Source organism: Sinohyriopsis cumingii, chromosome 8 (genome assembly GCF_028554795.1).
Source record: "Sinohyriopsis cumingii isolate HCF-2022 chromosome 8, ASM2855479v2, whole genome shotgun sequence".
In the NCBI taxonomy this organism is placed as follows: domain Eukaryota; kingdom Metazoa; phylum Mollusca; class Bivalvia; order Unionida; family Unionidae; genus Sinohyriopsis; species Sinohyriopsis cumingii.
In genome coordinates, this window is record NC_142968.1 from 116,955,114 (window position 1) to 116,969,630 (window position 14,517).

The 14,517-nt window shown below is 33.5% G+C and overlaps 1 protein-coding gene across 1 annotated transcript in view; it reads left to right on the top strand.

Annotated features, from left to right (window-relative positions):
- The window catches only part of LOC149794474 (cell adhesion molecule DSCAM-like), a gene marked incomplete at its 5' end in the record, with an annotated part of 83,017 nt that overhangs the window by 23,239 nt on the left and 45,261 nt on the right, over positions 1-14,517 (top strand). The window contains 7 exons of the mRNA XM_089969121.1: positions 5,598-5,708; positions 9,478-9,636; positions 10,544-10,698; positions 12,030-12,156; positions 12,519-12,638; positions 13,280-13,459; positions 13,866-14,016. Coding sequence (XP_089825247.1) covers positions 5,598-5,708; positions 9,478-9,636; positions 10,544-10,698; positions 12,030-12,156; positions 12,519-12,638; positions 13,280-13,459; positions 13,866-14,016 — 1,003 coding nt within the window. The remainder of the gene's footprint in view (positions 1-5,597; positions 5,709-9,477; positions 9,637-10,543; positions 10,699-12,029; positions 12,157-12,518; positions 12,639-13,279; positions 13,460-13,865; positions 14,017-14,517) is intronic.

Genomic DNA, 14,517 nt, shown 5'->3' on the forward strand with positions numbered 1-14,517 from the left:
AACTGAATCATCCATGGTCATAAAACTTAATTGGGTCTCTATTTACCATAAAGAGTGCTAGTCCCAGCTGGCATAAATGACCACCCCGATGGCCTAAGTGGTCAGAGCGTCGGACTCGGATATGGGGGTCGTAGGTCGAACCCCGGCCGAGTCATACCAAAGACTTACAAAGTGGGATTAACAGCTTAGTGCTCAGCATTAAGAGGTTAGTGTTAGGACTGGCCGGCCTGGTGTCAGGATAATGTGACTGGGTGGGACATGACGCTACATGTCTGCGGTATGATGCCCCAGTGCTAGACATCAATATAAACTAACACATTGCAGACATCGTAGCGATATGACACACAATTGTTAAAGCTACGTTACCCGCCCCCCCCCCCCCCCCCAAGAAAACAACAACAACACGGCAGCAGAAATCCATCAGAGCGATTTCTTTGTCTTGTGCTTATTTACCTTGAAGCGTACTAACCCCAATCTGACTAATTTTATAGTTTCGACGTCTGCGACCATTTGGCCATGAACATCGACTTGTTGAGTGGGAGTGGAGCCTCCACTGAACAAGATTTTACCCTTAATCTGAATGTAAAAAACACTCATTTCGGGAATTTATGCGTGATCACCGCGCACTATATATTTACTCGTCAGGTGAGAAACAGTAACTTCCATCCGACGCTTTACTTATTTCTTCTGTCTGGACAAGGCAAGGGAGAAGAAGGAGACGGAGGAAGCGCTGCTGTCTTGTTGGCGGGTTCCAGTTGATCCAGAGCGTAATTTTGATTTTTATTGCCACAGTTGGAATGGTGTCTTCTTACACTTGGATAGTTTGGAAAATAATTTCGAAAGAAAAACTCTACATTTGTGGTTGACGTTAATGTCGGTATAGTAGAGAGTCTATCCTAAAGTCGTAAGCCTTATTTTGAGTTTTGGTATCTTGCAATCAGTGTCAGCTTGTGCGACAGGCCCCGATGGTTTGGAATTTATTCACGTTATAGTGACTAGTTTACGTGTGAGTTGTTAATGCCTGCTTGTACTTTTTCTGTTTTTGGAGGGAGTTTCGCGTGACAAGTTAGTGACCACACTGTGTAGTGGGCCATGATGGTCTGGACTCATGACAACCTTACATTACCAGCGTTTGTTATGTGCATGCGTACCCAACTCCTTGCAATACAAATCCAACAGAATGACCTACTTTTCACGCTGTCATGGCTTTTAGTTTCTGCATTAAGTTACATTTAATGGATATATATGTATATATAAAGTTTGAACTAAAGCATGGCACCTAGTTATTTTTTCTATGGCCATGTGTACTGCGATAATAAATGTTTTGAGTATCACACGTCACTAAAGATTGTGTGTGTGTGTGTGTGTGTGTGTGTATGTGTGTGTGTGATTTGGATTTTTAACGTAGCTTTAACAATTTTTCAGTCACATCGCTACGATGTGACAGTTTATAGTGATGTCTAGCACTGGCGTATCATGCCGCAGACATGTAGCATGATGTCCCACCCATTCACATTATCCTGACACCTGGCCGACCAGTCCTAACACTAACCTCTTAATGCTGAGCGCCAAGCGAGGCAGCTGTTAGTACCATTTTTGTAAGTCTTTGGTATGACTCGGCCGGTGATCGAACCCACGACCTCCCGCATCCGAGGCGGACGCTCTAACCACTAGGCCACCGGAGCGGTCACTAAAGATTGTGCCCAGTAGCTAAATGTACAGTGGAATACCCTCAGCATCGGATGATATGCCAATTTAATATATATACTGAATAAAGATGGTATGGATGGCATGATGAGTGATATCTTAAAGGTACGATTTTCCTGAAAAAGCCCCATTAGAATAGTTTTTTTTTTTCAGTAATGCATTCAGTCAATATATGTGGATTATTGAGTACCATAACTTTCGGTTGTATTGCCGACGCTGGTCATGCTGAATTTAATGTTGATTGCAGGTTCAGAGCAATATATTGCAGATAAAGTTTTTATATTACTCATAATGTGTGTGTGTGTGTGTGTGTGTGTGTGTGTGTGTAATGAACTGATGTGTTTTGAGCAGGGAATCCATCTTCTATACAAACACATACCCGGCTATAATGACTAAATTATTTGTATCACTATTTCGCAATAAAAGAACCGTTTACAAGAACGCGCGGATGCATACGTTCACTCACAGTTTTCATTTCATTGAATTGTACAACCGATCATTAGGATAGCTGGATTGGGAAATATTAGAAATAAATGTTTGTGCCAGGTTTAGTTATAATTCCTTAAAAGATTTTTTCTGAAAATATATGTCATAGCCATCCAAAATTCATACAGCATCATAACAGTCTTCACATGATTAAAAAGGACGGTGCAGAGATCTATTACTACGAAAACACTGCTGTAAAATTATCAGTCTAGATTTTAAGTGTCTGAATCTAAACTGTGCAGGTTCGGAATGCCGAAATCCTCAGATTTATTTGCCTTGTGTGTTCGTACTTTCAGATGTAACTAAAACTGCGTGTGATAGTGGCGAGGGGACATTTTTGTTGTCGTAATTGAAATGAATCAATAATAAAACCAATATTGCTTGTGCACAGTGTAGATTTTCTAATTACAGTCCTTGTTTTATGACTTCTGTCTCTATATGTACATACCTGAATAGTATTTGATCGAATGTACTCCCCATTTGCCGTCGAACACGTGTCCAATAAATTCGCACAGTCTAAATAGCGCAGCTTCCGGTACTTTTAAACGTTTGTCAGTCGGGACCCATTATTTTCGGAGAATGTCAGGAAATATTTTTTATTTTGTGCTTTTAATCATTTAAATTACACTTAAATTTAGTAGTCTTAACCCACATCCATTAGACAGTTCCACCATCCTATTACTCGTATTTTCAAAGAAAGTTATCGAATATTCACGATCAATTTCACTAAACGCATTATCTCATCAATCATTATGTTAAAACCACCATTCTGATATATTGGCAGGAGAAAAAAAGAACCAATAACAGTATAGGATTTAGAAAATGTTATCTGATCCCGTGCAATCTGTTTTGTCAAATGCAGTAATCAATAGTGCATTACAATCTACGATTTCCTGTCTGAAACGGCTTTTAATCATTGTACCATTTTTCAACTCAAAACCATTTGTAAAAGAATTTTTCAAACTCAAGGATAATGACGGAAAAGTCGTGTGAGACTGTACAATGAATGATATTGTAAAAGTAAACAAAGGTGTCATTGCAGGACAACGACATTAACTACGAAACTAAGCATTATAGCTTTGTTTGAGGAAGAAGTGGCTGTATTGAAATTTAATCAGTATCAAATAAGAAAACGGATGCTATTTTTCTATTACATAGTATTATTATGGTATTACATCAGCCAGGGCCAGTATCATCATTAGGATAATACCAACCGTTCTGATTGCTGTTAGTTGGTGGTCGCCATACCATCATAAACTGTAAAGAATTTATATTGAATTATATGATCAAACTATCTGTGATCTAAAACTAATTGTTACCTTATAAATAGTTACCGAATGACGTCATCAGCCCCCATATATGTGGTCAGCGGGCAGATTTACCATTGACTTTATATAGTTTTTGGAAGTTGAAATAAATTCATTGAATCTCAAGATACTTTTACGAAAATTACATACATAAACAGAACGCAAATCAAGCTTTCTGTTAGTTGGTGATCGCATATAGGAGAAACTGCCAGGTTGACCATCGACCAGGTTAAAATGGGCAGATTATCGTCTGCTAGTGACCTTATCGGGAAGCATCTGTTTGTCATGACTGATCATTCTGAGTATGAGTACAGTATTGTAGTTTGTGTTGTGCAGTAAAATATGGTGTTTCGAGAAGAAATCACTAGAACATTTGCGTCACGATGCCTCGATGCTAATTCCAAATCGCATGCAGTTAATTGGGTAATAAATTTAACTGACTGATAGAATGCACAGAACAAGTCATCGTACTAGTGTTTGCTCTCAAGTTTAACTCACAGGTATTAACCCAGAAATTTAATTTTGTTTCTTTGACGGTTTACTCGGCTTGCACACCGAATCAGTCACAGGTCACCAATACTGAATGAAATAATTTTAATTACCTGTACATTTTTTGTAATCAGTGTTCAGTGAAGACGTGATGAATCTGTTGTACGATTAATAATCCATACCCGTGCTTCATTGTTCCAAAATTTAAATGAAAACACAATTTTCCACCTGGATACAATACGGCGAAAATCCTGCATTAAAAAATATAATGTTTACTGTTTTCAGAACTTTACTGACAGGCCATTGAGATTCGATAATTGCCGTTTTTCCAAGTTTTGTCCCCATTGATATATACATGTAGCCGTTACAGTTGTTAATAAATCATCGAAATAGCGTTACATCTCGTTGAATTCCATGGTAATAAGTGTGTAGCTGCTAAGTTATGAAAAACTCATCGAAGTAGCGTTACATCTCGTTGAATTCCATGGTAATAAGTATGTAGCTGCTAAGTTATGAAAAACTCATCGAAGTAGCGTTACATCTCGTTGAATTCCATGGTAGTAAGTGTGTAGCTGCTAAGTTCTGAATATCGAGATAGCGTTACATCTCGTTGAATTCCATGGTAATAAGTTTGTAGCTGCTAAGTTATGAATAACTTATCGAGATAGCGGTACTTAAAGTTTCGTTATATAGAACTATACATGCTGCCGTTAGATAATCGAGATAGCGTTACTTTCCGTTTTCTTTCCCACTGTAGGATACATATAGACTTTACAATGATGAACAAATCACCGTGTTATTAGAAAGCGTTACTTACGGTTGAATAAAAATGTAGATGTTACAATTATGACAAATTATCAAGTTATTAACGTATCATGGAGAAAGCGTTACTTACCGTTTAATTCCATGGTAATATACATGTAGATTTTACAATTATGAACGGATTATCGAGTTATTAACATACCTTCGAGAAAGCGTTACTCATCGCTTAATTGCATGTTGATATACAGATAGACTTTACAGTTAAGAACAGGCCATTGAGATGGCAATACATACCAAATTCACTTCATTATACGTTATAGTTTTCGACTTGTGTAAGTACTGTATAAAGATCTGTACATATTATTTCCATATGGATACTTCACTCTTTTTATTTATGTACAGCAGTAAATATTTGATTGAAGGTAAGTGCTTGTTTTATATCCCGTATAAAGAGTGAAGAGACCAGAGTTTAATGAGGTAAACTTTATTATTATAAACGATGTGTGATTTTGATGCTCTCGAAAAATGCATCAAATATTCATTTGAGAGCATATATGGGGGATAACTCTGTTCGCGCAGTAGAAACAATTTGCATCGAGTTCTCTGTTACATGCCTCGAAATTTATTATTTGTCAAAACAAAAAAGGGAAATAAGGGAAAGGTATGAGAGTTTACATTTTAGTACTAGATGAGCAAAGATATGTTACAGCTTGTCGCAGATCTTATAAATTGTAGATGAAATGTTACCGTGGTTATTGTCATATGTAAACTTAGCTAGCAGTGTAGGAAAGTAAGAACTTATTTTAAAGAAATTATTTTCGCCAATAACTTTTACCTGCATTTCAGGCAAACCATTTGTAAAGGAAATGAAAAATATCACAGCGATAGCTAATGAAGAATTGTCAATCCATTGTTATGTCAGTGGGTACCCAGTGAGTCGAATAATCTGGAGAAAAGGTAAATTAGCTGCAAAGTTGATTACTTTACTTTTCTTACATGCAGGTATTGTACACACACACACACACACACACACACACGAGGAAATCACGCCATGTTATATAAGACGTTATCCTTTCCCATTCAAACTTGTTAACTTAAGAGTTTATGAACCGATCTTGTTCCCATTATTCACTGCAATGCAAGGAGTAAACAAACATTGGAACTAAAGGTGTTTATAAAGGCGAATGATGTGGAGACTGTATTAAATATACTAAAGATGGTAATTAGTAATTGATTTTAATTGGTCCACATTTATACACCTTGTTTGATTCATAATCTCATCACATCATAATCTGTATTTTCCATATCACATAATCATAGTAAGCAATTAACAAAATTATATTCAGTTTGTATTTCGATTTCATTTAATGTTTAAGCACTTCTGTTGTTATTTTGTTCCAAAGCTAGTGGAAGAAAAGAACATCATCTATGTCTACAATATATGCACAGAGATGAAAAACAAAATAGTGAATAAAATCAATCCGGGTCTGTTTTCTTATTTTTTGAAATAAATATTACTGAGTTGTTAATTTATTTATTATATCTCTTTTCTATAACTGTCTAAATTTTAAAGAAACAATGGCAATGAATGAAAAATACAAATACGTACAGTTTTTCTTTTGTGAGCTTTTACTGTGCGAACTACCAGGGGTTCTGTAAGATAGATCTGCCAAATGATTGCAAAAATTTCACAAAAGTCCGGTTTGATTTAATTTCAAGTTATTCACTGTCCTGAAGGTGAAAAGGGTAAACTTAGTGGAAGCTTCAAACACTCTGTGCTTAAAGATCATGTAAATAGGTGGAAATCAGAAAGTCCACTTTTATTTGTAGTCTGTCAAAGAACATTGCAAGTGAAAATAATGGATTACTCCCTTTTTTCTTGACACTATGCATACTTTTGCATGCCATTGTAGCTAGCTGGAGAGTGAATCTAAAAGGGTGCGCAGTATTTTTGTTGCATCAAGCTTTATTAAAATGAAGATCTTAAAATAAATATAATATTTATTTTGATAGTAAAAAGGGACATTTATATTATTACCAGGTATGTTTTTTTGTTTTTTTGGGAATTTTGTGAATTGTAATTGAATCACTTTCTTAACATTGTCGGCCAAGCAAAATGTGGTTAATCTCTCGATCTTTCTCAGAATCTGTCAATGCTTGTACAGGTAATTAGTCCCAGCCAGACAGCTGGATTGACAGCATTGAGAAGTTTAAACAGAATTCTGCTAGTCAATTAGAACTAGAACATTTTTCGCTACATATAAATCCGCTGATGTTAGAAATAAAGTTTCTTATTCTAGTATTCCATCCATGTGTGTCTTTTCTCATGACTGCATTTGCTCATACAGTATGTGTTTACACAATACATAATATACAGTATTTATATATACAATATAGACTATACAATATGTTTGTACATAATTATAATTATAATATATAATATATAATAGGTATGTCTACAATGTATAATATACAGTATGTGTTGTTTACAATATATAATACACAGTAGGTATGTATATAATGTGTAGTACACAATAGGTATGAATATATTATATAATATGCAATATATGTTTATATAATATATAATATACAATATGTGTGTATGCAATATACAATATGTGTGTATGCAATATACAATATGTGTCTATGCAATATACAATATGTGTGTATGCAATGTATAATATGTGTGTATGCAATGTATAATATACAATATGTGTGTATGCAATGTATAATATACAATATGTGTGTATGCAATGTATAATATACAATATGTGTGTATGCAATGTATAATATACAATATGTGTGTATGCAATGTATAATATACAATATGTGTATATGCAATGTATAATATGTGTGTATGCAATGTATAATATACAATATGTGTGTATACAATGTATAATATACAATATGTGTGTATACAATGTATAATATACAATATGTGTGTGTATACAATGTATAATTATGACTATGAATGATCTGAAATGTTTCATTCTTTTATAATGACTGACGATGAAACCAGACACTAGCTACGTCTATAATATAGTCTTTCTTGTATTGATTTTAACACTGATAATGGATGTTATAGAATAAAGCAATATATGATTAATTATTCTTTGGAGTTTGATGTTTGAGTATGGGCATGGATTTTTACCCATACCATTTATACAAGCAGCTGTAGTCATTATGTAGTTACTTTGTGCATCTCTCTCTCTCTCTCTCTCTCTCTCACACACACACACACATACACACACATGGACACACATTGCTAAAACGGAAAACAAAGTGTTTTCTACGTGGTGTTAAGTCATTAAATGGAGGTCTCGTTCATGTATAATATAATGATTGGACATGATAATGCTCTCTTCTAAGTATGCAAATAAATTGCTAGTCTTTAGAAGATTTATAAAACAGAGACAGCTGTACTAGAGATTTGGTCAGCAAACTATTTAAAAAATATATCATTCAAACAAAATTTTAATGAAAAAAGCAACCCCAAACAATGAGATTGTTTGACGTGGATGATCAATATTTTATGAGAACATGAAATAAATTTCTCTGCATCAGTATTTGTATATGTAAATTCTAGCATTTCTTTTGTACAGTTGATCAGATCTCAACATTTATATTAATTTGATCAACTTGTCTTTGGTGATAAAAGAATACCTTGCATCGAAAGACAGATGTACATATTGTTGTTTACAATTTGGCTATCAGTCCTACATATAGCATAGACAGTCATGGTTGTTCTATCATGAGACGTGACTATTGTTTTCTGAAATTACATAGTTATGGTAATTTTGTCATGAGACACAATTATTGTGTTCTGAAATTACATAGTTATGGTAGTTTTGTCATGAGACACAACTTTTGCATTCTGAAATTACATAGTTATGGTAGTTTTGTCATGAGACACAACTATTGCATTCTGAAATTACATAGTTATGGTAGTTTTGTCATGAGACACAACTATTGCATTCTGAAATTACATAGATATGGTAGTTTTGTCATGAGACACAATTATTGCATTCTGAAATTACATAGTTGTGGTAGTTTTGTCATTAGACACAACTTTTGCATTCTGAAATTACATAGTTGTGGTAGTTTTGTCATGAGACACAACTATTGCATTCTGAAATTACATAGTTATGGTAGTTTTGTCATGAGACACAACTATTGCATTCTGAAATTACATAGTTATGGTAGTTTTGTCATGAGACACAACTTTTGCATTCTGAAATTACATAGTTATGGTAGTCTTGTGATGAGACACAACTATTGCATTCTGAAATTACATAGTTATGGTAGTTTTGTCATGAGACACAACTTTTGCATTCTGAAATTACTTAGTTATGGTAGTTTTGTCATGAGACACAACTATTGCATTCTGAAATTACTTAGTTGTGGTAGTTTTGTCATGAGACACAACCTTTGCATTCTGAAGTTACATAGTTATGGTAGTCTTGTGATGAGACACAACTATTGCATCCTGAAATTACATAGTTATGGTAGTTTTGTCATGTGACATGACTATTGTGTTCTGAAATTACACAGACAGTCATGGTAAGTGCATACATTGTATATTCTCAGTAAATAAACATTCATGAATAAGGATGGCCTACACACATGCCATGTTTGTCAAAATCTCTTTTTCTTTAAAAACATAATTAGTTACCTTGCCCTGTGAGAGTTTTATCAGTGTTTCTTATGAGGATATATTTTATTGAAGGTGAGAGTGAATTACCCAGCACCCACCTCCAAAGGGTTGTCAATGGAACTCTTACCATTACCAAAGTACAGAAGCCTCAAGATGCTGGGATTTACATTTGCACAGCTCTGAATTCCCAGGAAATTGGCATGAGTCGAAGTGTCTTTGTAGAAGTGTTAGGTTGGAGCCAGTCATTTTGTTCTAGATTTATTTCTAGTCATGTTTTCATTGACCATTAATTACTGGTATACGTTTTTGCTAAGCCTTTGTAATAAGCATTTAGCTTAGTTTATATGATGATCTTTTGGAGTACAAAATTAGGAATTATTATTTCATAACACCAGAAAATTGTTAATTATGAATTAGTTCTTTGAACATATTTGTAAAACAATTGCTACAATATAGTTATGTTATTATTTCTTGAGATTCGTAATTATTTTCCTAACTGTTGGTAGATTTAAGAATTGAACTTGATAATTGTCAGGATTCTTGAAGTCAGAAAGCTTGAAAATTGGCAAGACAGTGCATGGAAGACCTAGACCTTGTTACAGCCAGTCATGTAGAGTGTAATCGATTTTTGAAGCTTCATGGCCTCACGAGCCCAGTAAAATATTAAGTTCAGTTCTTAATGCGTAGGTCTAACTATATCAATAACAATGTCATAATTGAGTTAGTGAACATGTTAAGCAGATTAAAACATCTGCAATGTCTGTTTTTCATATTCACATATTTTTCATATATTTTAAAATTACATACATGGGTATTTCCATTAATAAGGTGATGAATTAATGTACCTTGGTAAGCTTATTTAAAAGAAACTTTTTGGTGAAGCATATCTTAACTTTACATAGTGTATTTATTGGATTAAATAGTTTATATATAAATATATATATATATATATATATATATATATATATATATATATATATATATATATATATATATATATATATATATATATATTAGCATATTTCTGATGCTAACAGTTCCACATTTGTTCTCTAATTTGCATTAAGTGTTGAATAATTGACCTTTCTTACATTTTTGAATGAATATCAGCAAAATTGTGTGTTTTGTTCTTTTCCAGAGCCTCCACGAATTGATTCTTTCTCACTTCCAAGAAAGGAACAGGGGGATAGAGTGATGATTAATTGTGTTGTCAGCAGTGGAGACTTGCCCATAAATATCACATGGTTGAAAGATGGTAAACAAATTCCACCTGGTATGGGAATAATAACACAGGTATTGATCTTATATAAACATTTGATATGCTTCACATTTGTGATATGCATGGATCTTGATCTTTTTCAAATGTAAAATGTTAAAGAAAAACCAAAGCAGTATAATTCATTTTGTGATTCCAAACAGCAGCCAGCAGTCAGCAAGAGAGAGAGAGAGAGAGAGAGAGAGAGAGAGAGAGACTGGATCAACAAAAGTCTTGTTTGTCAGTCTGTCTGTCTCTTCTATATATTTTTCTGTTTTCGAAACCGATATTGAAGGGGCATTTTACATAATTTGTTTTGAAATTTGTTTTAGAAAGCTAGATGAAAAACGTTTTGGAGTTAAAATTGTTTGATAAAATTATGAACATTTTGTTAATTACACAGTTGTCAGTTGCATCATAGCAAATATTTGGTATTGGAAAAATGAAGAAATCTTTTAGTTTGGGCCTTATCCATCTTGGAAGAAGGTTAACATTAATGCATGCGCATTAGGTTCTGAGGTCATCAAAGAGCAATTAACTAGACCGATGTGTAACATGCGCAGTTTGAAAACACTTGGTTAGAGCTTCAATCCAGTTTCAATCGAGATCTGCGTATCATGATGCAGATATGACATGCATGACCTATATGATGTCAAGTTCTGTTGAACTTTTGTTTCACACAGTACACACTGCATACTGCAAAATGCAAAAGTGTTATTTAGAACAAAGCATTGCTACTGATACCCCTAAAAACGCTTTGTCAAATAGGAATGCCGGAATTCCAAATGTGAACAAGACATGATCTCTCTTCCGTATCTCAGATTTGTCGAGGATCTCAACTTAAATCAAACTGGATGATCATGATGATACTCTTTTGCACACATGTGGCGCTATATTAAGGAAAATGATGTCTCTTCTAGGAAATAAAATCCATGTATATGCTTTTGAATGTAGCTAAATGCTAGTACCAGTTGTTTTCCAGGATGCTCATGCTGCTTTTGTTTATTTCTTTCTGATTATCTCCTAATCAACCACGCACACAACATTGAAATTAGGCCCTAACTTAGAACAAAATGGGTTTAATTTGTCTTATTTTTTGACATTCAAATTTTGCTATAATTAATTTCACAATTGTATCTTAAAAATGTAAAGAAATGTAAGTTGTTTATGTGAAAGGTGATTAAAAATACATAAAAGTCCATTTAAAAGGTTTGTCTGACATTCATAGTTAAGGTAATTTTACTTAGAATATAAAACAAGTTATATTCAATGAATTTCAATACAGCTGTGAGTGACATAAAAATGGGGATTGCTGGTGATCATTTGGTGAGACAAAAGTTATGTATGTATATGTATTGTTTTCTCGCAGACGCACACATCCTATATGAGCTCATTAAGCATCCCGGATGCTGGTCCAATTCATAAAGGCAACTACACATGCCAGGCCAGTAATGCGGCTGCAACGGATAGGTTTACAGCAGAACTTTATGTTGATGGTAACATTCTTTATTTGCTTTTATCTATGTAGTTAAAAAGTTTATTATTGCATGACATATTAAAATATTTTAACATTGATATTTTGATAGAATGCTTCAATTTTGTGACTGGACACTGTTTTGACCTTATATGTGCATATAAATTCATTACTTTTTATATAATATTTAAAGATCATTTGTGATCAATATACCAGTTAGCACATGTTTGGTGTGTTGAATGGTGTAACAAATATTTGTTTGAATAGATAAAATTTGTATTACTAGATCATAGAGCATCATGGCACCACCTTGTAACATATGCTAATTTGATTGTTGAGTATTTTAATGTTTAAGTGATATCATCTAATCTTAATGCTTTATAGTACCGCCTAGATGGGTGAAAGAACCACAAAATGCCTTTGTGATTCTTCAGCAGAGTGTGACTGTGGATTGCTTGGCAACTGGAACTCCTGAACCTAGTATAACATGGACTAAGGATACCGGTAATAAATATACCCCCTTGCCAGATGTTTCACTACGTACATGTATAATTTTTCTATTCTAAAGCTAATGCATTTTAAAGTATATACCAACATTTGTGCTGTTTTTGATTTATTTGCACTGCTTACAAATACTGATATTTCAAGTAAAATTTATTAAAATCTCAGTCAGTAATTAACACAAGGGGATGTTGGGAAATCCTATATAGTCCAGTACCTGTTGGTTGGTAATTCGTGTATCTGCAATTCATTCCCAAGCGATATGTTTGCAAAATTTAAGTCATTGTTAAATATCGCTAAATCATTTTTAATTAGGTATGACTTATAATTTTCAATAATTTTATGTTTTTCCTGTATGTTCATCAAAGGAAGAAAGGAGCCAATTTCAATATTTCTAAATTTGTTCAAGAAATAATTACTTCACTTCTTTCATTCTAGATACAATTATGATCATTTTTGAAATGAACACACATCTGAATCACCTCATTACATGTTAGTTTTCAAATGCAAAATATAATTAGCAGGAGGATTTCAGTTGAGGAATTCATCTTCATGAGCAAAATATAGTATTTAATATTTTAATTATAATTATTGCTGAATATGCACATGTTCATTTCATTTTTCCTTTCTGATCCACTTGAAAGGTTCAAATGACTATAAACCATTGAATGCCCTTACGGATGAAATTGGGCATTTCAAGGTCGACGAGAATGGAAGTTTGACAATTCATGATGCACAAGAACCTGATCATGGGTGGTACATGTGTCATGCCCAAAATGGAGTAGGACTGGGTCTCAGCAAAAGAGTAAACCTAACGGTTCATGGTGAGTTTATGCAACTAAATAAATGCAGGATTTTATTGCAAAGGTTCAATAAAGACAGTTGTAGAGACCCATAAAAAGCAGAGAATCATGTTATCTCATGGAATCTTTGATCTAACCTCTCCTAATGCTGATTTCATTCAATTCAGTATCAGGTACTGATTAAAACTTTCAATAAGCTTTTTAAAAATAAGAAAAAATTCTTTTGAATTAATTTTAGAAGCAATGGATACATTTGAATAACTTTTTATTTTTGCATGAACTTTGTAATTGTTCTTTTTCTGATATGTTTTTATTTGACACAGGTAGGTATAGTAATCTTTATGTATATTTGTAACAGATAAAATGAAAAGTTTACAAAAAATATCAGTCTAGAGTCTATTCAACTAATTTACATGTAATGTTTTAGTTCCAGCCCGTTTTGATGCCCCAGGTAAGAACTATAGCGTGTTAAAAGGTCAGAATGTCACAATGGAATGCCAAGCAATTGGGGACAAACCTTTGGCTACAACGTGGAACTTTGATGGAGAGACATTCGGAACAGTAGTCACCCGTTCTAGGTTGGTACTATTTTTTCTGTTACTTTTCCAGACCTTTATTCCAAGCAGCAACAGACTTGTCTAAAAGTTGCATGATACTACATCAATATTATAATGCACAAGAATTTACCTTATCATATGACTTGTCTAAAAGTTACATGATACTACATCAATATTATAATGCACAAGAATTTACCTTATCATATGACTTGTCTAAAAGTTACATATTACATCAATATTATAATGCACATGAATTTACCTTATCATATGACTTGTCTAAAAGTTACATGATGCTACATCCATATTATAATGCACATGATACTACATCAATATTATAATGCACAAGAATTTACCTTATCATATGACTTGTCTAAAAGTTACATATTACATCAATATTATAATGCACAAGAATTTACCTTATCATATGACTTGTCTAAAAGTTACATGATACTACATCAATATTATAATGCACAAGAATTTACCTTATCATATGACTTGTCTAAAAGTTACATGATACTACAT